Source organism: Paramacrobiotus metropolitanus, unplaced genomic scaffold, assembly GCF_019649055.1.
Source record: "Paramacrobiotus metropolitanus isolate TYO unplaced genomic scaffold, Prichtersi_v1.0 Parri_scaffold0000004, whole genome shotgun sequence".
Lineage (NCBI taxonomy): Eukaryota > Metazoa > Tardigrada > Eutardigrada > Parachela > Macrobiotidae > Paramacrobiotus > Paramacrobiotus metropolitanus.
In genome coordinates this window covers 1,810,730-1,830,989 of record NW_026570224.1, presented here as the reverse complement: position 1 = coordinate 1,830,989, position 20,260 = coordinate 1,810,730, and the positions used below count along the sequence as shown (strand labels likewise).

The 20,260-nt window shown below is 41.0% G+C and overlaps 6 protein-coding genes across 15 annotated transcripts; 1 reads left to right on the top strand and 5 right to left on the bottom strand.

Annotated features, from left to right (window-relative positions):
- Positions 1 to 523: 523 nt before the first annotated feature.
- On the bottom strand, positions 524 to 2,425 carry LOC129602669 (chloride intracellular channel exl-1-like). Its single transcript, XM_055501759.1, has 2 exons — positions 2,223 to 2,425; positions 524 to 1,857 (listed from the first exon to the last, which is right to left on the bottom strand). Exon 2 carries the CDS (start codon positions 1,702 to 1,704, stop codon positions 754 to 756), a length of 951 nt encoding a protein of 316 aa, XP_055357734.1. The 5' UTR covers positions 1,705 to 1,857; positions 2,223 to 2,425; the 3' UTR covers positions 524 to 753.
- Positions 2,426 to 4,360: 1,935 nt separating this feature from the next.
- On the bottom strand, positions 4,361 to 6,593 carry LOC129602603 (polyadenylate-binding protein 2-like). Of its 3 annotated transcripts, none has more exons than XM_055501673.1 (6): positions 6,226 to 6,593; positions 5,772 to 6,059; positions 5,588 to 5,699; positions 5,332 to 5,500; positions 5,188 to 5,275; positions 4,361 to 4,916 (listed from the first exon to the last, which is right to left on the bottom strand). In XM_055501673.1, the coding sequence occupies exons 2-6, from the start codon at positions 6,045 to 6,047 to the stop codon at positions 4,722 to 4,724; spliced, it is 840 nt and encodes a 279-aa protein (XP_055357648.1). In that variant the 5' UTR covers positions 6,048 to 6,059; positions 6,226 to 6,593; the 3' UTR covers positions 4,361 to 4,721. The 3 variants fall into 3 exon arrangements, with proteins under 3 accessions (XP_055357648.1, XP_055357649.1, XP_055357647.1); XM_055501672.1 differs by having other exon boundaries at positions 4,362 to 4,916; positions 5,573 to 5,699; positions 6,226 to 6,589; XM_055501674.1 differs by lacking the exon at positions 5,588 to 5,699 and having other exon boundaries at positions 5,753 to 6,059; positions 6,226 to 6,592.
- A 682-nt stretch (positions 6,594 to 7,275) lies between these two features.
- Positions 7,276 to 10,356, bottom strand: LOC129602512 (SET domain-containing protein 9-like). The gene is made up of 7 exons (XM_055501546.1): positions 9,694 to 10,356; positions 9,333 to 9,564; positions 8,507 to 8,673; positions 8,177 to 8,298; positions 7,814 to 7,919; positions 7,678 to 7,721; positions 7,276 to 7,590 (listed from the first exon to the last, which is right to left on the bottom strand). Exons 1-7 carry the CDS (start codon positions 9,771 to 9,773, stop codon positions 7,547 to 7,549), a joined length of 795 nt encoding a protein of 264 aa, XP_055357521.1. The 5' UTR covers positions 9,774 to 10,356; the 3' UTR covers positions 7,276 to 7,546.
- On the top strand, positions 10,345 to 14,604 carry LOC129602471 (putative FERM domain-containing protein FRMD8P1). 4 transcript variants are annotated; one of them, XM_055501503.1, is made up of 10 exons: positions 10,345 to 10,417; positions 10,597 to 11,163; positions 11,639 to 11,752; positions 11,852 to 12,031; positions 12,183 to 12,433; positions 12,510 to 12,676; positions 12,751 to 12,924; positions 13,147 to 13,297; positions 13,411 to 13,593; positions 14,032 to 14,604. In XM_055501503.1, the coding sequence occupies exons 2-10, from the start codon at positions 10,974 to 10,976 to the stop codon at positions 14,296 to 14,298; spliced, it is 1,677 nt and encodes a 558-aa protein (XP_055357478.1). In that variant the 5' UTR covers positions 10,345 to 10,417; positions 10,597 to 10,973; the 3' UTR covers positions 14,299 to 14,604. The 4 variants fall into 4 exon arrangements, with proteins under 4 accessions (XP_055357478.1, XP_055357485.1, XP_055357471.1 ...); XM_055501510.1 differs by lacking the exon at positions 10,345 to 10,417 and having other exon boundaries at positions 10,426 to 11,163; positions 12,183 to 12,281; positions 12,378 to 12,433; XM_055501496.1 differs by lacking the exon at positions 10,345 to 10,417 and having other exon boundaries at positions 10,426 to 11,163.
- A 4-nt stretch (positions 14,605 to 14,608) lies between these two features.
- Positions 14,609 to 17,208, bottom strand: LOC129602498 (uncharacterized). Of its 2 annotated transcripts, none has more exons than XM_055501535.1 (6): positions 17,094 to 17,208; positions 16,559 to 16,762; positions 16,259 to 16,363; positions 16,044 to 16,192; positions 15,104 to 15,748; positions 14,609 to 14,962 (listed from the first exon to the last, which is right to left on the bottom strand). In XM_055501535.1, the coding sequence occupies exons 2-6, from the start codon at positions 16,706 to 16,708 to the stop codon at positions 14,830 to 14,832; spliced, it is 1,182 nt and encodes a 393-aa protein (XP_055357510.1). In that variant the 5' UTR covers positions 16,709 to 16,762; positions 17,094 to 17,208; the 3' UTR covers positions 14,609 to 14,829. The 2 variants fall into 2 exon arrangements, with proteins under 2 accessions (XP_055357510.1, XP_055357503.1); XM_055501528.1 differs by lacking the exon at positions 17,094 to 17,208 and adding an exon at positions 16,836 to 17,033.
- A 385-nt stretch (positions 17,209 to 17,593) lies between these two features.
- Positions 17,594 to 19,982, bottom strand: LOC129602685 (cellular retinoic acid-binding protein 1-like). Of its 4 annotated transcripts, none has more exons than XM_055501790.1 (7): positions 19,600 to 19,982; positions 19,402 to 19,495; positions 18,800 to 18,882; positions 18,242 to 18,334; positions 17,963 to 18,067; positions 17,841 to 17,885; positions 17,594 to 17,761 (listed from the first exon to the last, which is right to left on the bottom strand). In XM_055501790.1, the coding sequence occupies exons 2-7, from the start codon at positions 19,472 to 19,474 to the stop codon at positions 17,747 to 17,749; spliced, it is 414 nt and encodes a 137-aa protein (XP_055357765.1). In that variant the 5' UTR covers positions 19,475 to 19,495; positions 19,600 to 19,982; the 3' UTR covers positions 17,594 to 17,746. The 4 variants fall into 4 exon arrangements, with proteins under 4 accessions (XP_055357765.1, XP_055357764.1, XP_055357762.1 ...); XM_055501789.1 differs by having other exon boundaries at positions 19,684 to 19,981; XM_055501787.1 differs by having other exon boundaries at positions 19,402 to 19,492; positions 19,600 to 19,980.
- Positions 19,983 to 20,260: the final 278 nt, after the last annotated feature.

The following is a 20,260-nucleotide window of genomic DNA, read 5'->3' as shown; positions in this document are numbered from 1 at the left end:
AGAAAAGTTACGCACTATGCTGTCTATGCATAGGTAATCTGTTTGACCAAGAGCAAATGGTCATGGTCCATATGCAATTCTTGGGTCTTTTGACCGCATAATATGGCAGTACACTAACCGGTTGGTCTTAAGTTAAACATTTATAAGTGCATCAGACGCTACTCAACGGAAATGTTAACAACTTTTACAACACTAGTTGAGCCCATTATTTTATTAAAGAATATATAGCTTCCAGCTTGGATTGGTCAAGTACAGCTTATTCTGACTTGTTGTGGCGCACAGATTGTAACGAATCTATAGGAAACTGAAACGAAAAACTGGCAACTATTAGCGCAGGAGGCAGACGTAATTTGCGACTTATCTCCACGTGAGGGTTACTGTAATACAATTTTCACGGGTGGTTTAGTTACAAAGTATTTCAAAAGTTATTATTAACCGAAATGGCATTTTAATTTTGTGCTGACAGCTGACACAGTGACACTGATGTGTATTCACGGAAGTACAAGTATCTTCGTTTCGCACGATACAGTACCAGCATTTTCATTTGCGATTTGGCCAGTTAGCAAAACTTAAATCTTGAGCTATTTTAAGATTATGTGAGCATTGAACTTTTGCGAGCAGTCAACAATCTTGCGCACCACAGTGAGTGACCACACACGTGATCGATAAGGAAATTAAATACTTATTACAATTTACGAAAGTGAAAAGTGTCTTGAATAGCACACATGTATGCAAAGCAGGGAAATCTTGAAGTCATAGATGAACAACGTTGTTGTTCTCTTTGGGTGTGTCTGGCACGTTCAGTGTTTCTTGGATGTTTTTTCCCACTTCTTTAATTTCGTATTTCTCCTGGGGCAAATTTTCGCTGGGAACGTTAAATGAATGTGTCTTCTCATTAACGTTTATCAGTGCGCTGCGTCGTTTTTGCGGCTTACTGACGGTCAGTCCAATTTCCGTCTTGTCCATCCAATGCAGTATGATCTCTTCATCGCTCGGACAGGAATCGCGAAATACATCTGTTGCATACGCCGCCTTCAGGTAATTCCACACTCCCTCAAACTTCTCCGGTATTTCATAACCCTTAATTTCTCGTCCAGCCACACGGATTTGCTGGAGTTTTGGAAGGAGCTCGCAATCTAAATAAGTCATGTCTTTGCCGCACAGAAACGGTCCTTTCTGTGAGCCGCGTTGTGTTAAATACGCATTGAGTTTCTCCAGTTCCGCGGTCAATCCGAAAGCATCCTTCGACACGGATTTTATAAAAAAGCAGAATTTGGAGAACAGATCCTTACATGCGCGCTCGGCTAAAACGTTGTCAAACGAAAGGTCAACTTTGTAGAACGTCCGGTCGATGTATTCGAGAATCTCGTCCATATTGTCCAGGTGAACATCGCACTGAGGGATGCTGATGGCGGGAACATGTCGCAAACCGAGCGATTTAAATTCTTCCGTCGGTTTGGCTAAACTGATGGCGTACACGCTGTAATTCAGTTCGCCGCTTTTTGCCTTGAGAGATAAAATCATGTGCAGACGCTGGCTGAGAGGGCATGCTCCATAGCTTGATCCATCTCCCATGCCGGCTTTGACGAATAGTTTTACACTGGCAATCTGGGGATTTTCGGAGTCCATAACTGTACGGAAGTATTCTTGTGGGAAACAAAATTTCAGAGAGGAAATGTGGCAGACTGGCAGTAGTGGTACCATATAACACCAACGAGCTTTCGAACACAGCTGCACCGTAGTTTGTGAGTGATTTCGCTTGTATTTAGCGATAACTGGGAAACGGAAATGGAAACTGAAGCGTCAAACGCGCGTGTGCTGACATGACTTGATTCAGATTGTAGTTGTGACTAATGCCTTAAACAAGAACGTTATTATCGAAATGGTTTTTTTTTATTTATGATGTAAACGCCCACATCACGAAGTCGAGCGCCACAAAAATCGCTCATAAATATAGATCGAGTTGGTCAGCGTGTTTGCTCAAATCAGTCAGTGCATGACAAGCGGGCGAATGGTCGGCATATGCTGAGTGCTGACTGCAACGCTACTTACAAATTACTTATACTAACGTGCCGCAAATGCATCTCATTTCGAGCCCATCAGCGCGGCGTTGTTTCGTGGACGTGTAGTGCCGGAATTAGGACGAAAGTGGTAGTTTTACTGATTGATTTAATTCTGCGCTACTGTGGTACGCACAAAGCACTTACTGTTGCGTTTCTCACCTTTTCCAGTTTTCGGTGTCTCCAAGTACGATACATCAAAGACGATCTGATAGGGAACGATGTCTGTAGTAGTACAACACATGGACAAAACTGTTCAATAACGACTTACAATTAGCGTTATAAACGGTACACTGTACCGCGACGTCGCGGCATATGGTGTGGGCCGTAGGCCCGTATGGCTCGCGCCGGCCACCGGATAGCTATAGGAGCGGGCCATTAAAAATCCCAACAGATGTAGCCGATACATTTCATACACAAAATTATTACTTAATAAAGCGTTCTAAACGAGCACCAGGCTCAGCAGGCTGGCTGGTGTCACTATTATGTATTGTAGTCGCTAAACGCTATAGTAAACTGCTTCTGCTTCGCCAGGTGTACGTGAATAAAATTAAATCCGCGAAACCCAATCACAACTCTCGCAACTTCGATAAGCTTATTTGACAATAAATAAAAGCATGCCGCCCTTGCTTTCTTACTATTTTACAAATCCAGTTCTAAGTTCATTCAGTTCTTACATATTCAGGACTTAAATCATGGCTAGTTAAAATTTAATTACCTATAAAAATAGTACAATGCATGGTGAGTACAGACTACAGACTACCGCACAAACCAATACTTATTAATTTAGAGTTGCGTCTAATTAATTATTAATAAGATTGCAATTTGAAATATATACTTAATGTTGTTTTATTTCGACAAAAGCCAGTATACATAACAAAATGCCTGCTCCGATTTACACTAATAAAAATGATCGAATTTAATACTTAATTAATTTGGTGAAACCGAAAAGGCGAATTTGAAAACATGTGCCGCTGCAAACTGGACCTTTTGCAGTCCGAGAAAAGTGCCAGGGTTCCCATGTAAAAGTTGTGCCGCCCTTGTACCGTGTACGATACAGTCTTGCTGTATTACAGTACTACACTAATACTAGTCACTATTGTAAATAATAGACTTTACAGTGACGAGCGAAGCGAAGTTTTTTACATAAGCAAATCCGTGGCACATGCATAGAGGGAGGTAACAGTGGACAGAGTTAGTATAGTGTGCCAGGAAACGAACTGTTATTTTTGGATGTACGAATTTCGTCGTTTCAAAAAAGTTTCCTTGAGCACCTATCCGGACTCTACACTGCATGAAGTCTGGCTGCTGTAGTTTCACTTCATTCGAATAAATTTGTAAATTTGTTGAGAATTCCTGGTTTTTAACATTTTCTTATAAACTTTGTGGGTACCATGGACAAGATCCGTTTAGCCAAGGTAAGATGGTTCGCCGATACTGTAGAACGCGGATTATAGAAAGAGCCAGTTCCCCGAAGCTGGCTCGGGGTTTCTGTAGTTTCGGTTTTTCTATAGTCTGTCAACTGTGGTGGCAGGGTGTGTTATTTGGTCAGACCTCAAACGTTTTGAATTGTCACAGGTCACGAAGGTGCTGGGTCGGACTGGTTCCCAAGGACAAGCCACCCAAGTGCGAGTGGAGTTCCTCGATGAATCTAACCGCAACATCATAAGGAACGTCAAGGGACCCGTTCGCGAAGGCGATGTCCTTACCCTTATGGAAAGTGAACGCGAAGCCCGCAGGCTGCGGTAGTCTGTGGATCCCCAGATAGGTATATTATCGCACTTCTAGATTCTTCACTTTTTTTGCATTGTAATGTTCCAAAATCTCACTTCAGTAGCAGATTGGCGCCACTACTCTCGCTAATCTCTACTCTCGCTTACGCTTTTCAGATTATGGACTTCGGCTTCCGCAAGAATTTTATGGGTTACATCGCCAGCAATGATTTGTAATATTCGGGTTTAGCTTCATAGTGCAGTTCTATGTTTGCTGTCCAGATCCTCAAAACGTCAATAAATTGGCACCACGGAACAATTTTGCTTTTATAGACTTTTCGTATAATATATTATAGTATGTTATATGTAGAACGCAATCACAAACTACAGTGTATTTGTTACTCAATTACTAGTGTACAACGTGTCTCTTTAAAATTAAGCAATTAGCAACCTTAGGAGTGAGAAACTACTGCACAGTAATTTGTAATTCTCGAGAAGATTACTGTAATGGGACGGCTACCCGGATGGCTTGTGGCTGCCAATGGCTTGGCTTCGCTTTGGTACCTGCGCTTGGGCAAAGTCAAAGTAGTACATTTTTTTTATGTGATAACCGGCCATTTATTTTCGAGTTTTCCTCGTGTTAACTTTTCAAATAATTCAACAATTAGCTTTCTCGATGGCCCTTTGAACCTTACTAAATTCTGAAGTTTAGGTAAGTCCATTTGAACTTCCTAAACACTATTCGGTGTAAATGCAAGCAGCAGCAACCATAAAAAAGTCATACAATGTGGAATTGCAAATTAACGTGGGCCCGACGAGCGGCTCCAATTGGGCGATGCAGACTACACAATCCACTGTCCCATATGTCCAGTCTCGCAACAATAATACGTCACTTCGGCTTCATGCGCATAGAATATGGAGAGGTGTCAAGTGAACTCTGGCTGTTTGATTAGTATGGAGCGTAACGTGTTCTTGATCGACGGAAGCTTCCCCGATATCCACCTCGGTACGTACTACGTCCACGGTAGTAAGGACTGTATCCTCGGTAGGACGGTCGGCGTGATCGCATATAGCCGCGATACGGGCGTCGCGCACGGCGGGCAGCAGTGCCCATTCCTGGCTGATTTGTCCGTTTGGCTACAACCTAAAAAACAAAGCAGAATCTTCATTATAAAGTCGCAGAATCAAGCATTAAAATAAATCCCAAAATCACACATGCCGGTGCTATTTTTTGTAGGCGACACGGCCATCCACTACTAAATCATTCAAATATTGAGGTTCAAATTACTAAGGCATAAAAAACTGAAGTGATCCGGCACACACTGAAAGCAGGCTGCTGATTGTGTGCAGAAGTCTGAGATGGCGAGAAAGAGCCATACTAAAAGATGAAAGTTATAAAGCTGAAAGAGCCTTACCTTGAGTTGGCGATCCTTAAGTATCGTATCTGTCATCGCGACAGCTGCATCCACTGAATCCTTATTAGCGAATTCAATATAGGCATACCTGTATAGACAACCATTTGAAATACTGCTTCACGAATCGTTACACAAAGAATTTACCCTTTGGGATGCCCGGAATAGCGATCACATATGATCGTGGTGCGCACAATCTGTCCACAGGGTCGAAAATGCGCCTCCAGCTCTTCATTGGTACAGCTGTACTCCACCTGGCCGACATACACGGAGCGGGAGTCCACTTCCAGTTTGTCCGTATCCGGTGTGGCGGTGGCTGGAAGAAACAAAACACCGGCTCGTTAGTCTCATTTGGGCTGCTCGCGGCGTGTGCTGGGAATCAACATACTGCTTCCCAGCTGGCCTAAACTCGGGCGCCCTGTTTTTTCGCTGTCAGACTGGAGTTGGCGCAGTTTTTCTGCCTCTTCCTCCATCTCGCGTATTTTGGTGCGCACATCTTCAAGCATATCCTCTTCCTACAAAGGACGCCCCACATATTGACACGACGCACACCAACATGTAGCTATACCTTGCTCGCTGTCGCCTACTTGGCCTTCGAAGCCTTCACCAAAGTCCGCCGATTCGGTGGCGGTGATCTCGAAGTTGTCCCCACCCGGGTACTCTTCGTCCTCATACTGCAGGTCCTCCCCGTAGTCTTCGTCTTCATATTCCTGGAATTCCTCATCAGCGTATTCCGCTGGTTCGCCTGCAGCCGCGGCGGGACCTCCATTGGAAGCATTGTCAGCGTGCGCTGGCTCGGGTACACTGGCAGCGCTTTGCGAGGCTTCACCCGCCATTTTACCCGCCTCCGGCTTATCCATCATGTGAAACAGTGTCTGCAACATTACGACATATTGAGATAACAACATGCGAAATCAAAAACGCCATCATTAATGGAAAAGCGCATTAAACAGCAAATAACAATTATCTAAACACCTTCTAACCAGCAGAAGGAACAACTTAAAGTCTCAAACTCAATGGGAACTGCAAAACACATCTTACCGCTCAAATCGAAACAATACCCTTCAGAGATTACTGCTCAAGAAAAAATTGGGAGAGGAGACTTCAGGAATCAAAAAGGTAGCAAATTCCAGAAAACCGATTACGTTTATTAGCCGTTTAGACGGTTTAGTGATGCTCAGTCGTCAAGTAGAGCACTTCGCCGAAGTAGCACACATCTTGCGCTCCAACATCCGCTCTGCCAATCTTTTCAAATGAAAAGCGTTCAAATTAAGCAAATTCTGTAGTGTTTGCAAAACAACAAAATGCAGCTACGTAAGCTTATCTGTGGTTTACGGTTACGCAAAAATAAAACGATAAAATTCGAAAAAATTTTAAGATCACCTGGAACGAAATGTTGTGAAAATTCGGAGACCAAAATGGCAATTTGGCAAACGTGGTGTGGCGTTGCGATTCTAGTACGAGGGGGACAAGCACGATTTTGAAGGTTGTACGGCCTTTCTTGGCGGTCGAACTTTCTCAGGAGCGACTTTCCCAAGTACCGTAATTATCGAATTTGTGGCCCTGGGGTACAAATAGTTCGAAGGCTATGACGGAGGGGGGCTTATTTCGGGGAGGGGGCGCAATTTCGGGGGGTGGCATTATTTTTCGAACGGTATATTTTGGGAGGGGGCATTATATTTCAAACAACTGCACATCCTGTTCTAGTGAAATTGACCGCAGTAATTATCGGTATACGCAACAGCGCAACCTTCCCGGCATCATTTTCGACCATATACTAAGGTCCCTATACACTTTTTTGCCTACAAATACCGCATTATGTTGATGTCCGTTTAATGTTTGTTCACAATTTTATAAAGCATTTGCGGTACACCTATCATTTTGCAGCGCTTGACATTTAATAACGGCCCCCTGGGGCGTAATTTCGGGGGGTGGCCTTATTTTTCAAACAGGGTCGGGGAGGGGGGCTTATTACAGGGGGGGCTCTTATTTCGGGGGGAGCCACAAATTCGATAATTACGGTATCAGTCTTTCCCGAATAATAAATGCCGTTTTTATATGTACATATCTATATTATTGTACTTTATATACCAAGTATTTTATACTTTGTGATCCTCTGCGCCCAACTTTACGCCCGAGACATCTCGACAAAATTACGTAAATTTTTATCAACTCCAAGCAGAACACATCACAAGGCCAATATCACCGACAGGCGACAGTTGCAGCCTCAGTTGCAATATAAACAATAAATGCACTAATGTCGCAGTGTTTCCCAAAGAAAAACATCTAAATAAATTACCCAAAACTCCGCAGAAAAACATCTAAATAAATTACTCAAACCAGTCAAGCTCCGCAGCGCTGCTCACCGGTATGACGCAAAATATGACGAATACAGCTCTTCGCCCACTATATCACCGCACAACAGAGTATCAATTACAATAATTAAGAAGTACATATCTGCTATCAATAGAAATTATAAAACACAGTTCTTACTTTGAATGCTGCGCAAACTGACAAGGCCAATCATCCGAAGCGGCCTACAATTATTATTAAATGATGGGATCATTATGTAGTACTTTACTTATAAAAGACTGCCAGCGGCATAGTTGTTGGTCTTTCTTAACCTCACCTGTCCTTTTCTGGAGAGAAATGAACATTTGGAATATATTTTCGGTAGACCAAATCAAATTCCGGAGGTAAGTCAAATTCATGGTAAGCAACGTTTGCCACGAATTCTGTAACGAAACACCAAATTTATTTAAATACATACTTCCGCAAAAAAATTATGGAGAAGACCATGGCATAAGGACGAATATTTACACAGAAGCACGGGTCTACTCGGTCTAGTACTGCACCGAAAATAACTTAATCCCAGGAAGCGTTCAGCCAGCAGCCCATGGTCGGAATACTATATTAGGGTAGGGTAGACTGGTAGAGTACGTTTTGTTTACAGCTTCGATGAAAAAACTGTACAAAAAATTTTGAAACCTACCAGGCGGACGTTCGTTGTTAACGTACTGGCCGACAGCATATGGATTCATCATATCCTTTCGATCCATCCAGCTGCTGTCACAAAATCGGTACCCATGAAACTGGTCACGATTGGCGCAAGATCTGCATTCAGGAAAAATATCGTATTTTTAAGTCATAAATGATTACTCGCGCGATAATCCTGCACTAGCAACCAGGTCGTAAAACGTACTGCTGGTTCCTTAGGTAAAACGATGACCGTAAATAGGTATCCATATTCAAACGCCATATTGTCACACTATGCGATAGCGGATACCTATGTACGATAGCGGTGTGTAGTTGTTATCTATACCTGTAAATAAGACGAGAGATTCCTCCTGGTTTCCCATCGATAAATGATCCGTCCCCGCATTGTATAATATAAGGATTCCCGAAAGACTGCAATAAAACCGGCTCTCCGGCGTCATACACCGTTCCGGGATAAAGAGCAACCAGAGTATCCGGTTGCACGACGCCGCTCTGCGAAAAACAAAATCTTAAAAAATATCGATACGAAAAAGTGGGAAAGCCAATGCTAGCACTCCACAATGCTTGAGCGGTATAATAAGTCAATGAAACGTACAATCGCATATCGCAAAATTACAATCTTGGCATGGCATGGAAAACGTAACGGGATGCAGTTCACCACACGCAACAAGTACTGTAAACTAATGCAACAAATAAGCAGTACAAAACTAATAATTATTGGAGCAGAAAACGTTTCTAGTTTCTTGAATTTAAAATACGTAGTCACAATATTATGATGTAACTATTAAATGAAGTAATGCGAAGTTGGCAAACCAATAGCGAAAATCAGCAGGTCTGCCAGGACCGCAACAGGACCTTATAGAAGCTGCAAGTGCCCGACAAGGCTACTTGTAAGTGTAGACAGTAAGTCTTCTGAACTTCTCCTGTCAACACAAAGCTGATTTGTAACGAATGTGCCACCATCCATTATATCGCACCCAGCAATAAATACTTATAATTATTTCAATTTTTTACGTTTGGAATTTTACCGACAAAAATGCAACTGATACCAGAACATAATCGCTCTCAACCTTAACCACTCCTTTTTTTGTATTCCGAGATTTAAAGTTTGTGTGAAGCAAGCTACACTAACAAAATAAAAAAACGTGTACCTCGACGAAAACTCCTCTGCCTGCTTTGGGAATTCGGCTTTTTCTAACTCTGAGGGTAAAGCCCATCACCTCGGAAAGGGTGGTTGAGCTGATTTCTTTTATACGCTTTGCCAGTGGTGCAAACGGATCCCTTCTTTCCGTGCGAACAGTCGTATCCAGATACTTGGCCAGTTCAGCTACCGTGGCCTGTAATTCCGCCGGTGGTACGGCTGTTTTCTCGAGTTTTATCGCTCTGAAACACGAATATATGTATAATACACAAAAGACTGTATTTGACTGCACGATGGTAAATATTATGGTAGTCTAACAGTAAAATATTTCAAAATATACTTACTTCACTGCTTTTTAAACTACGCCTTACCTATTCCGCAGATAGAATGCTATCCATGGCACAAATCGATATTTGTAAGAGCTCCACCATTCCGCGACGTTTCTCCACATTTAATCACCCAAGTAAAATGCACTAATACAAAAACAGGAATACGACTTCGAAATCTAAACAAAAGGCGAAGATCTTAACGCATGATCTGATGCTTGTGATCTAGCGTAAAAGTTGGATGCAAGCTCCAAGACCAAAGATCGCTGAGCAACTTCACACGAACGACCAAAGTGGAACATACAAAGGGTCCACAAAATACCCAAACAATTATTTAATACCACATAACAATCCAGGGAAAATATCAAAACCCGATTCAATTAACAAATTCTGTAGCTTTTACTTCTTCCCACTTCACACACACAAATTTTTGCTAACAAAACATAAAAGTGGAAAGAAGGTGAAATACGCATTCCTTCTGTGCAATCAGTTCAAACAGGCAGGGAACTTTCTTGTTTAACAGTTAAAACAGTCCGCGATAAATATCACAAACAGCAAACTACATAAAAGATAAAAGTACGTATCAAAATTAATTTTTCTAACTAATTGTCGTGCACTATCTAGTGCTTTGTGTCGGTTGCAGTTTGTAGACGATTGTTGTGGTTTCTGAATGAACGCCAATCAGAAGACAGACAGCTGTGTTTACAACCCCTCGTAAAAACTCTAAAGTTAGAGTCATTGCACTTCTCCCGTTCTCCGTTCGTCCTTGGTAAGGTTTCTAATTTATTTTTAATTGTTCAGTTTTGTTCGAAAGACAAGATTAAGATTTTAAATTTTTATACAGTAAAAATGTTTTAGCAGATACCATTTCAAAGATTTGTTTTTGGTCTTTTGGACTGATATTTATTGATGAGTGGAAACTAGAAATGTTATACTTGACCGTTTCAGTGTGAAACTGCGAACACGCGATTGTGAATGCAATGCGCAGACCGCTACATGGTTATCCGTTTCTGATGCAGATCTTCGTAACTCGTTTGCATGTGATAAGGTTGGCTGCTCAGCAGTCACTGCTTGCTTAACGGGGAGTCTGCATGGTTTACTTGTTGTCAAATAGTTTCTGCGAGAACAGTCATTAATAAAGCCGAAGGACGGTGATTGGATGTTTGGAGAAGTTTTTGTAGTAAATCGCTGGAGTGGACCATCAGCGCTGCTTCAAAGGGGCTGCTATCATACCAGCACATCGTGTTTAAAATTTATAATAAGCGGATTTGGACTGTTACCACTGGGAGCCGAAAGCCACCGGAGGAAAATACGCGCGCGTGGAAATGACTTCGCTGCGCACGGTTCCATGGAGTCCAGCGGGGCCTGGTGCTCGTCAAGGGTCGGCGCGCGGACCCACATCGTCCATTCCTTTCACCATTCATGAACAAGACGAAAGCGCCGAAGACTGTGTGGAAATCGTGCAAGAGATCGAGACAGGTTTCTCTGGCGAGCCGTCTGTCGACCATGCGGAAAGTATGTGTGCACTATAATTATTCGTAGATACATACCATTAGTACCTTCATAATTAACATGCAGTAATTAATATTCCACCGAGTATACGGATTGTTTAGCATTTGTCCGGTTATCGATAGCCGTTCTGCGTTTGTTTGACATCTGGCATTGATAACATCGCGCACGTTTGCCTTTATCTGAATCTGATAAAGGCAAAAGTCGGGGTAGCTATTTTTGGTGTAGCATGCCTATTGCCCACACAAAACATGCAACAGTTCAGGCATGCCAGAAATGTCTGAAACGGACAAGTTGAAGACTTACACCACTTAATTTTTGATGATTTTTAATTATACCTGCATTCTGCTTGCTTATAAGAACATTTTTCTAGAAAATGTTAAAAGTAGTGTGTTTCAAGCTATTACAAGGTACTAGCCACTGAATTTCACAAAGAACTCTGTATTTAAACTTGTAATACGTTACAAATTTTTTCAAATAGTCTCCCGTGGCTCCAGTGTCTCGGAAAAATCCCGACCCACCCTGGCTGCACCCTATCAACAACGCACTGCCACCAGCAACCAGTCGATAGACCGAATTATTGGCAGTTTACTTGGTAATTACATAAACTACTTTCAGTAATTTTTCCCTGGACGTCAGGATTTGCTGTTGTAATGTGTGGATCTTTTCTCTGGTCATTTTTACTGTTTTGCAGTTGGGCCGAGAATAACCGCATATTTGGCGGACAATTCGCCAGTAGATTTCGTGCCGAGCGGAGGATATCGATGCAGATGCCCAGAGCTTGTGGACTGTGTTATCCGCGCCAGGAATCTTGACCGTTTGGAAGCGGAAAACGCCTTAGCTGTGTGGTTTACGGATGACAACCTTGAATTTGGTATGCACTTTCTAATCGACCGAGAATAAGCGGATTGATTATACAGTGTATTCGTATTCTATCTAGCACTTTAAATTAAGTTGCGTTACCGGCGGTTTGGTGATAGTCATAATTTTCTTGCTTATACGTAGTACGTACTGTATTTTTACAGAAGTACAACTGAAAGCCCGACATAATCCATTCGTTATTCAAAAATATTGGGGGTACTTTTTGAAGAAATTCTCAGATGTTCATGTGACGGAAAACCCAGGTAGGCTATATTGCACTGTTGAATTTGGGCCATATGTTGATCAGGGATATGGCGCGCTTTTCTTGGATTATTCTTCAACTCACTGTATAATCGCAGGCATTTTGGTGTATGTAAAACGATCTGTTTTTCTTCCCATTGCGAAAGAGCGTCAGGTACGCATTTCTGTGCATTTGTGTTATTGTGTTGCTTTTTCTGCTGGAACCATAACAATCTGGAGTTCTTTATTAGATCATGGATTCTCGTCTCCTGCAGCTTTTGTTCGAAGAAGCACAAATCAAATACTTGGGCTGCAAATATCTCTTTAGCCGAGATGATGTGGTATCTTTGGGAGTGTTACTGTTATTTAAAGTGCACGGGCGCTTTGTTGAAGGTTCGGATTTCTTATCATCTGTGCGGTAAGCAGTGAATTTCATGTCTTATATCGTAAATAATTTTATGCGAGTGTGTCTTAGTGTGTCCGTGTTTTCAGATTCGAACGGTTTTTTCCTTCTCTTTTCCTGAACGATAATAGTTACCGTAGAATGAACGGAGAGCGTGACATTAAGGATCTAATTAAAGCGACTTATGAGGAAACGTACGCTAGTTCAGCAGAGGAAATTCATTTGAGGTTTCTGTTGATTTGCCAGGCAAATCCTGCTTATGGGTACGTTTGGCCGGCCCGTCACTTTAGTGGTGTTGAATGAAATCGAGCACGCATATTGATACTACAGTGTTGTTTTGACTAACTTGACTTGTGCTACATTTGCGATCTTTTCCAATCGTTCTTTTTCGATGATACACAGAGTACAGATACACTCGTTGTTTATGCACGCTTATGCATTACTATAGTTTTAGTAAGTAATATCTGTTAAAATGACTTTTACAGAGCGGCCTTTTTTAACGGCGTTATGGAGGCTCGACCATCTTCACGGCTGACAGAGACATTGTTTGGACGGTCAGCGATTGCCGTACGGATTGCTGTGAATGAACAAGGCATGCTAATTCTGCCTTCAGTAGAAAAATTGAAGATGTACCCGGTACGCTTTTTCTGTAAATCCCTTCATTAAGTTGTCTCTAAAACCTTTGTACTTTGCACATAGACATTTGTTGCTTGTTATAGTATTTCCATTTTACTCGTTGAGTCTTTCAGGAGTATTTATTGGCGTTAAGGCACTATGAATTCACATTTTGCTGCCGTCAACCACCTGATCACGATGCCATGACAAATGTCGATACGGCTTGTCTTATGATAACGATGAAAATCCCAGTGCTGAATGAAAAAGGAAGTCGAGTGGCCGCTGAAACACGATCCCTCCGAATTTACTCTAAACAGGTACGGACTGTGTGCACGATAAAACTTCTGCCGTTTAGAAGAGTCTGCCGCTTGGGACAATTAAAAACTTCTCGTATCCTATGGATGTGTACTTAAACGGTTCTGTGTTTAAATTTGAGCCACTTTCGCAGATTTCCCCAGTTTCTTTATTGTAAGGCTAATAATGCAGTGATTTATTCATTTTTGTGCTTTGTACTCATTGCTATTTCGTGATGGGATAAGTGGTGTTTATAGTAATATTGTCTTTAGCTACTGCCCGGTGATAATTGGTTATATCCGAATATTACTGAATACTGGTTATGCTTACTATTGAATAATATGGATTACATATTTACACCTGTATTTTACACCTTTACGTAGCACTACTAAAATGTGAAAACGTACAATTGTGACAGTACTAACTCTGTACTCATACTACGAGTATATTTTGTTTTACAGGCGCAGCTGATAGAAGCTTGTCTTTCGACCTTTAAGCATAACAGATATGCATCGCTAGCACGACGACGTGAGCATTTGATTGACGGCGAAGATTTATCAGACGATGGTGTGGATGATGTGGAGTTATGGAACAATGCTTCGTTTTCCGGCAGCAATACCAGCGTGATTTCCCGAATGAAGGAGATTAAAGCTATGCCAAGCACATTTTCCCATGGCGATTGCACTATTGTTAACCATTTTGAAAAGTTTTATCTGCATAAAGTATGAATAGCGTTGTGATTAAGGCATTGGGATCTCCTAGAGTATTATAACTTGCGTCGATCGGCTCATTGTCTAGGCAGCTTGATTACAAGTTACAATTCTTTTGATGCATTTATTTAGAGCAATATGTTGAACCATCTTTTTTTTAAGTTTTTGTTTTGTTCCTTAGATCACCTTTTTGTTCCTTGTTTGTGATAATTGTTATATCAGCAATACTGTTGCACCTTTATGTACATACGAAGCCTAAACGTAACTAATTGTGTAGAACGGAAAAATTAGCCATCAACGGGAAAAAAAGACTGTTTTTGTGCTGACGAAGCTCGATATTTCGCTGACTTCTTGATTAGTACGTACAAGTTTTAGTTAATGCCAGTATAAAGTACATATTACCTATACGCGAAAAAAGTAAACATCAATTACAAAATATTCTACAAAAAATGTCTCTGCTACAGTGCTGCAGTGTTGATAACGGTGTAGAGAGATAGGCTCCAACTCCAACAAATTTAACGAAAGCAGGAACATTTAATATATTTATTATTAACAGACAATGGCATCAGTCAGATCTTCTCCCTCAGCCAATAAGGGCTGAATTCGCTTTTTCTTTAACTGTAATTCCTCATATTGTACTCCTTCGCTTGTGAGGATTTTCCGCTTTTGTAGTGTGGGACGGCTGCCGATAGAACATAAACGGATTATATACTGGCGCGATACGGAAATAAAACCATTTAATATCATAAGAAATGACATGGTATTAAATGAACCGAAGCTAGACTTAAGAAAGATTCTATAACGGCAGTAATACGCATCCTACCCGTGTCTTTTGAGGAAAGCTTGGATATCTTTCGTGCACTGTAGCTCACTTTCGCATTTCCAGCTACTATCTTCCACACTCAGCGCTTTCCACTTGACCAAAAACCATCTTACACTGCGCGGCCGACCGCGTGTGGATTTTTTTTGCGGTGACTGAAGAAAAGCGCCAATAATACGCTCTTCCACCCATAAACGGTCTGTATTAATTTGCAGTGGTGGTGGAATTTCCGGGGAACCAGTGCGCCTGTCAGAGTTGGCGTTCTTAACGCCGGTGACCGTATCAGTGACGTGATTACCGGTATCCGTTGTCAGTGCTGTTTTCGGTCGAGTGACCTTAGATTCTGTTCCCTTCTTCGACAGTGCATCTTCAGCACGTTTGTACTCGACTTTTGGTCTTTTATTTACATTTTTTACGGATTTGCCAGGCTCGCGGGGTGGCTTGGAAGACTGCATGGAATTGGTAACAAGTTTTAATGCAGGAGACGTAGCTTCTGCGGTAATTTGTATTGTGGAGCGGCCATTATTCGTCCGCTTGGACCATTGCAGGGTGTCGTCGCTAGCCGCGATTTCGCGCTGTCGTCGCTGCTCAAATTCCGGAAGTTCAGGAAATAATGCGTCCCGCATAGCAATTTCAGTGTCAACATTCCTGCACAGATATAAGCAGAGTTTCTGTGATAGTATTCAAAATGCGACTGCAAAAAGAGTGCATTTTTGAAAAGACGAGCTAGGAACTATAAATATTTAAAAACTGTACGTATCTGTACATTATCCACACAAACAAAGATTTAACAGTTATATACTCGCAGACTCGTACTGTAACTCTGACAAATCACGTAACCATAATAGGCGTTAGTAATTTCTTGACTTTCAACTTGTCCCAAACTGACCCTTCTCCGAATTAGCATTTACAGAAATTAATACGTAATTTTGCAGAAGAATACCAAAAGTCTTGGACTGTCCTGGGAATTCCGCCGGTGCTCTTGAGGTAATCAGCATATTCCACGCGCAGTTCGCGTTGAACAACGCACTGTTTTAGATACGTCGGCGCGCTGCGCGGATTGTCCAGCACGCATAACAGGAAACAAATGCCCTATTCAATGCCAATAGAGTGGCATTAAAGAAAGTAGAAACCCATAACAGTTACAATTTTGCTTACGCCGCGAAACGTATGGGATAGAACTCTTCGGACTATTAAACGGGGCTTGTTCTTGTGTCTGTGGGCAATTTTGCAGACGCATTTGGTGTCGCAGACAGTACGTCCCTGTGCGATAAAATAAGGGAAACCGGGCATTGTTAGATGTATCTTATAGCAAGATATGTTTAGTTCGTGCAAATAAGGCGGTTTTACGAATTTACTAGCAATATATTTCTAATGAATTCAGTAAATTCTTCCAAGTATTTTGTGGTACATATGTACATAGTTAGTGCAAAATGCTAATTGTAATATAAATCTTACAGTGTTTATGAAAGCGAAACGTCTCTCTTTGCGTGTTTCCTGGTGAGCTGTATGAGTGATCCCTCGTGAATGTATCGCATCGTTGTCAGCAAAAGAATCATCAACAGTAATCGTAGTTGGTGTCGGACTGGGACGACGGCGACGAAACATTTTAGCAGTTCCCAGACGATTGCATTCCGATTCCGTGCAGTGATTGTTTTGGCACTGCGAGCATGCACCACTTCGTAATTATAAACAAATGCAGTGTATACGCGCAAAAGATTTCTGAGAGATTTACCGTAGTTATTGGTTAATTACCAATGTAAAGCTAATTAAAATTTGTTACATTTTGCTCGATGTGCATTGTAATCAGCGAAATTTCAGGGAGATAAGTTTTTATAGTGCTACCGCATGTGCACAATGGTTTTTTACTTTTCGTGTAGTCAGTCAGCATATACTGAACGAGTATTTACACATTCTGAGAGCACATGCTGTCTGCATCATAATTGCAGTACAAAAAACGTTAATATTAAGCAACAGAAGTTAGGTTTGTTACTTTGTCGTTTTCCGGCAATGGTGCTTAGTGTAGGTGCGGCGTGCGGCTCGCTAGCAAAAAAATTTCGAAATTCCCGCGATGTCAACATACCGGCTGTAAGCATAACACAATTGTGACTGTTACTCGTGCATTGTGTACTCGTATCTTGCAGCAACCGACTCACGATCGTTCCCCCTTCGGGTATGTACACTTATTTAGCTTTGGACGACTGCATGCTACAGGTAATGCGTATAGGTCAGCTGTCAGCGTCACGAATAATTATGAAGTCTTACGGTATTGCGCTGTAAGGGTAACATTAATTTTTATTTCTTTGCTTGTTACCTGCATCACAATAATTATAATATATTATTACCGTAGCAATTTTAAGTTCAACACTTCACTGTTATCCGTGTAAAATGCTTACAGTAATTAAAACTACACGTCAGGAAAACCTCTCGACACGTTTTAGTACGAAACGCCAGTTTACCTTTAAATGGTTGCGGAACAGACGTGAAAAACAGTTAGCGTCGTATTTTATCAAATAAGGTGAGACACAATCCAGCGCTAACAATTTTAATCAATTGAAACAATAACAAATTCCAGCAATAGAATCTAGTCATACAGGCAGGCAGTCTCTGGAAGACGACCCTTCTTGATGAATTTTGCCGGTTTCCTTATAAGCCGGGCACCTACAAAAACAATCAAAACATCATTACCGCGCATCGCTGCAGCTGCTTCATCGGCATTTTATATGTCGTGCTGGCTTACTTTTTTGAAACATCTCCTAGCCAGAATTGGCCCACGCTTAAGCTCCTGCGTAAACACCATTCAGCAGAATTTTTTACCGTTATCAATCGATGACAATGATGGGTTGATTATTAGCAACTCACCAAGTAAAGGCGGTCACCTTTCAGTTCGCGGACATACTCAATGAAGTTTCCATCCTCGTCAGTCATTCTCTGTATTAGGCGGTTTCCTTCTTCAAGGAACACGTTCTGAAAAATTGTATTGATTTGTTATCCACTTCGCGTAACTAAGTCTTTTCAGAATATTTGAAGAACTTTATCTGCAACAGTACAAGATCTAGACGAGGCTAGGATAGGCTAGGAGGATCTATAATTCAGATTTTTCAGTTCTGGAAACAGTTAATCAGAAGTTTACCGGCATACCGACACTTTCCGTCCATCCGGGGTATTAGTCTGCCATTGTTGACCCAGCCTAAACCGCAATTCTTGCACGGGTCTAAAATTTAGCGTGGTTTTCTGTAATACAGCACCGTAAAATCAAGTACCGCATAAGGCACTAGAACTACTCGTACTCGTACTGAATGTATGTATTTCGCGTAAGCGTAATAACTGAATTTCTTTAAATCACCTACAAAATGTAGTAAACCAGAAAGGCGCACACCTTTCTGAAGTTCTCATATCATAATTATCATAAATATGAAGGAAGAACAAAATAAATGGAGGACAATGTTGTTTCAAAGATTGTCCATGCACATCAGTGCTAATGTTGCTATGTGCTTTCCCTTCCAGGTAATTATGCAGAAATGCAGTGCCTTGCGGCTCTGCCATCATGGCCTTTGCGACTATGACGTCTTTGCATTTTACCGAATAATTTTTCCCAGAACATTGACATTGTATTTACAAGCAATGCGGGGATAGATGTTACAAAAATCTCCTTACAAATTATTAATGAACGTAAACGTTTCAAAGCACATTTCTCACCATATAAAAGATATCCCCATCTTGCCGGATTTCCACAACGGGATGTTGATTAAGGATTACGTTTAGCTGATCGTCTGTAACACCTAAACAAACAGTTTAACCTTTCCGAAAATAAATTAGTGTACCTGTTTTTTAGCGGTAGATGGCTAATTAATAGCACAATAAAAAAACAGCAATAACGTTATGGGCACTGCGCAAACTTAGGCAGTTCAGTGCTTATAGCGAGTGCCTGTAAATAATCGTAGATTTATTGATTGTCTAAATAATAAATGTATAATGAAGAACGCATGTGCCATAAAAAATAACCACAATAAAAATTATATGATTTAAATACTAGTTTTGACGAAAATTAGCACTAAACTATTACTACTCTAGTACTACATATAATAGTATAACCGATTCCGTGGTAATAGTAATTATCGCAATGAAACTTTATGTCACCACGAAGTGTATTCCAGTCGTAATGTAAATTAACAATTCATAAACGTATAAGCAATCAAGTGGATAGTCTCCAAATTAAAAAAAGCATATAGCTGTATAGACCATTCTTATCCATATTAATTTCATTTACCGTTCTCGTACAAATAGTTATGTGCTTGTACCTCGTGCACGTTCATAGGCTTCCAGATTCTCATCTGATTCGTGTTTGTATACTCCATTCCAGTTCAAGGACATCTTGGAGATCACAGATTACTACTGAAACAAATGAAAGATGTTAGTGCTTATAGATGAATAATTTTTTTTCAAATGGTTTTTATTTAAATATTCGGCTGTAAGATTATAAAAAACCGTGTACGTACAGTCCTAGTTAGTTCTATAACACCGTTTTGCGCGTACGTGCCCGTAGAATAAATAACTGATCTGTAATTGTGGCAACACTTAACTGTTATACACACTACACAGCGACACCGGTGCCAGAAGGTAATAAAAATCTAAACTGCACCACCGAAATCCAGTAATAATTAATCTACTAAGCATTCATTTCCTCTAGGAAACTTTCGATGAATACAACAGGTTTTTATGTGGCTCATCGGTGGCGGAGGCGTTTGTTTGTCATGGCAGACAGTAGTGATATAATCGAAACATAAGCATTAGCTGTATAAAGGAGTGTCATGTTGTTACAAATACATACTCTTAATCTTTTCAAAAAACTTTGTATGAGGCATGTTGATCACGAGAAGCGCTGAATTCTACATTAGTGTCTATAAAGTACGCAGTGAGACTACTTTGCTACCAACAAGCTTGTTATACACTTTACATCTTTACATCTGCATTTGCTTTGTCGTGCTGCATAGAGCACTTACGAGAGAAAACTGCCGACTCTGCTGCTGCGTAAAATAGTGAGAAATTAATCACACATATAAACAAGGCTATTTTTATATTGACATTTTCACATGCTTTCTACGTTACAAAGCGTTCTAAACTATTTTACCGTAATTAAAAAGCTAACATAGTCATGTG

What these genes read in the sequence shown, in the direction of transcription:
- LOC129602669 (XM_055501759.1), bottom strand. Translation starts at nt 1,704, where the DNA reads ATGGTACCACTACTGCCAGTCTGCCACATTTCCTCTCTGAAATTTTGT.
- LOC129602603 (XM_055501672.1), bottom strand. Translation starts at nt 6,047, where the DNA reads ATGATGGATAAGCCGGAGGCGGGTAAAATGGCGGGTGAAGCCTCGCAA. An exon ending in TATTCCGGGCATCCCAAAGG is followed by an intron (nt 5,276 to 5,331) that starts GTAAATTCTTTG and finishes TTGTCTATACAG; the next exon opens with GTATGCCTATATTGAATTCG. An exon ending in TTAAGGATCGCCAACTCAAG is followed by an intron (nt 4,917 to 5,187) that starts GTAAGGCTCTTT and finishes TTTGTTTTTTAG; the next exon opens with GTTGTAGCCAAACGGACAAA.
- LOC129602512 (XM_055501546.1), bottom strand. Translation starts at nt 9,773, where the DNA reads ATGTGGAGAAACGTCGCGGAATGGTGGAGCTCTTACAAATATCGATTT. An exon ending in GCAGAGGAGTTTTCGTCGAG is followed by an intron (nt 8,674 to 9,332) that starts GTACACGTTTTT and finishes TGTTTTTCGCAG; the next exon opens with AGCGGCGTCGTGCAACCGGA. An exon ending in CAGTTTGCGCAGCATTCAAA is followed by an intron (nt 7,591 to 7,677) that starts GTAAGAACTGTG and finishes GCGGTGATATAG; the next exon opens with TGGGCGAAGAGCTGTATTCG.
- LOC129602471 (XM_055501503.1), top strand. Translation starts at nt 10,974, where the DNA reads ATGACTTCGCTGCGCACGGTTCCATGGAGTCCAGCGGGGCCTGGTGCT. An exon ending in GGATGACAACCTTGAATTTG is followed by an intron (nt 12,032 to 12,182) that starts GTATGCACTTTC and finishes GTATTTTTACAG; the next exon opens with AAGTACAACTGAAAGCCCGA. An exon ending in CCATTGCGAAAGAGCGTCAG is followed by an intron (nt 12,434 to 12,509) that starts GTACGCATTTCT and finishes GTTCTTTATTAG; the next exon opens with ATCATGGATTCTCGTCTCCT.
- LOC129602498 (XM_055501535.1), bottom strand. Translation starts at nt 16,708, where the DNA reads ATGTTTCGTCGCCGTCGTCCCAGTCCGACACCAACTACGATTACTGTT. An exon ending in TATCCCATACGTTTCGCGGC is followed by an intron (nt 16,193 to 16,258) that starts GTAAGCAAAATT and finishes GGCATTGAATAG; the next exon opens with GGCATTTGTTTCCTGTTATG. An exon ending in GCTTTCCTCAAAAGACACGG is followed by an intron (nt 14,963 to 15,103) that starts GTAGGATGCGTA and finishes TTCTATCGGCAG; the next exon opens with CCGTCCCACACTACAAAAGC.
- LOC129602685 (XM_055501790.1), bottom strand. Translation starts at nt 19,474, where the DNA reads ATGTCCTTGAACTGGAATGGAGTATACAAACACGAATCAGATGAGAAT. An exon ending in AGCCTATGAACGTGCACGAG is followed by an intron (nt 18,883 to 19,401) that starts GTACAAGCACAT and finishes CTGTTTGTTTAG; the next exon opens with GTGTTACAGACGATCAGCTA. An exon ending in ATGGGGATATCTTTTATATG is followed by an intron (nt 18,335 to 18,799) that starts GTGAGAAATGTG and finishes GCTGTATTACAG; the next exon opens with AAAACCACGCTAAATTTTAG.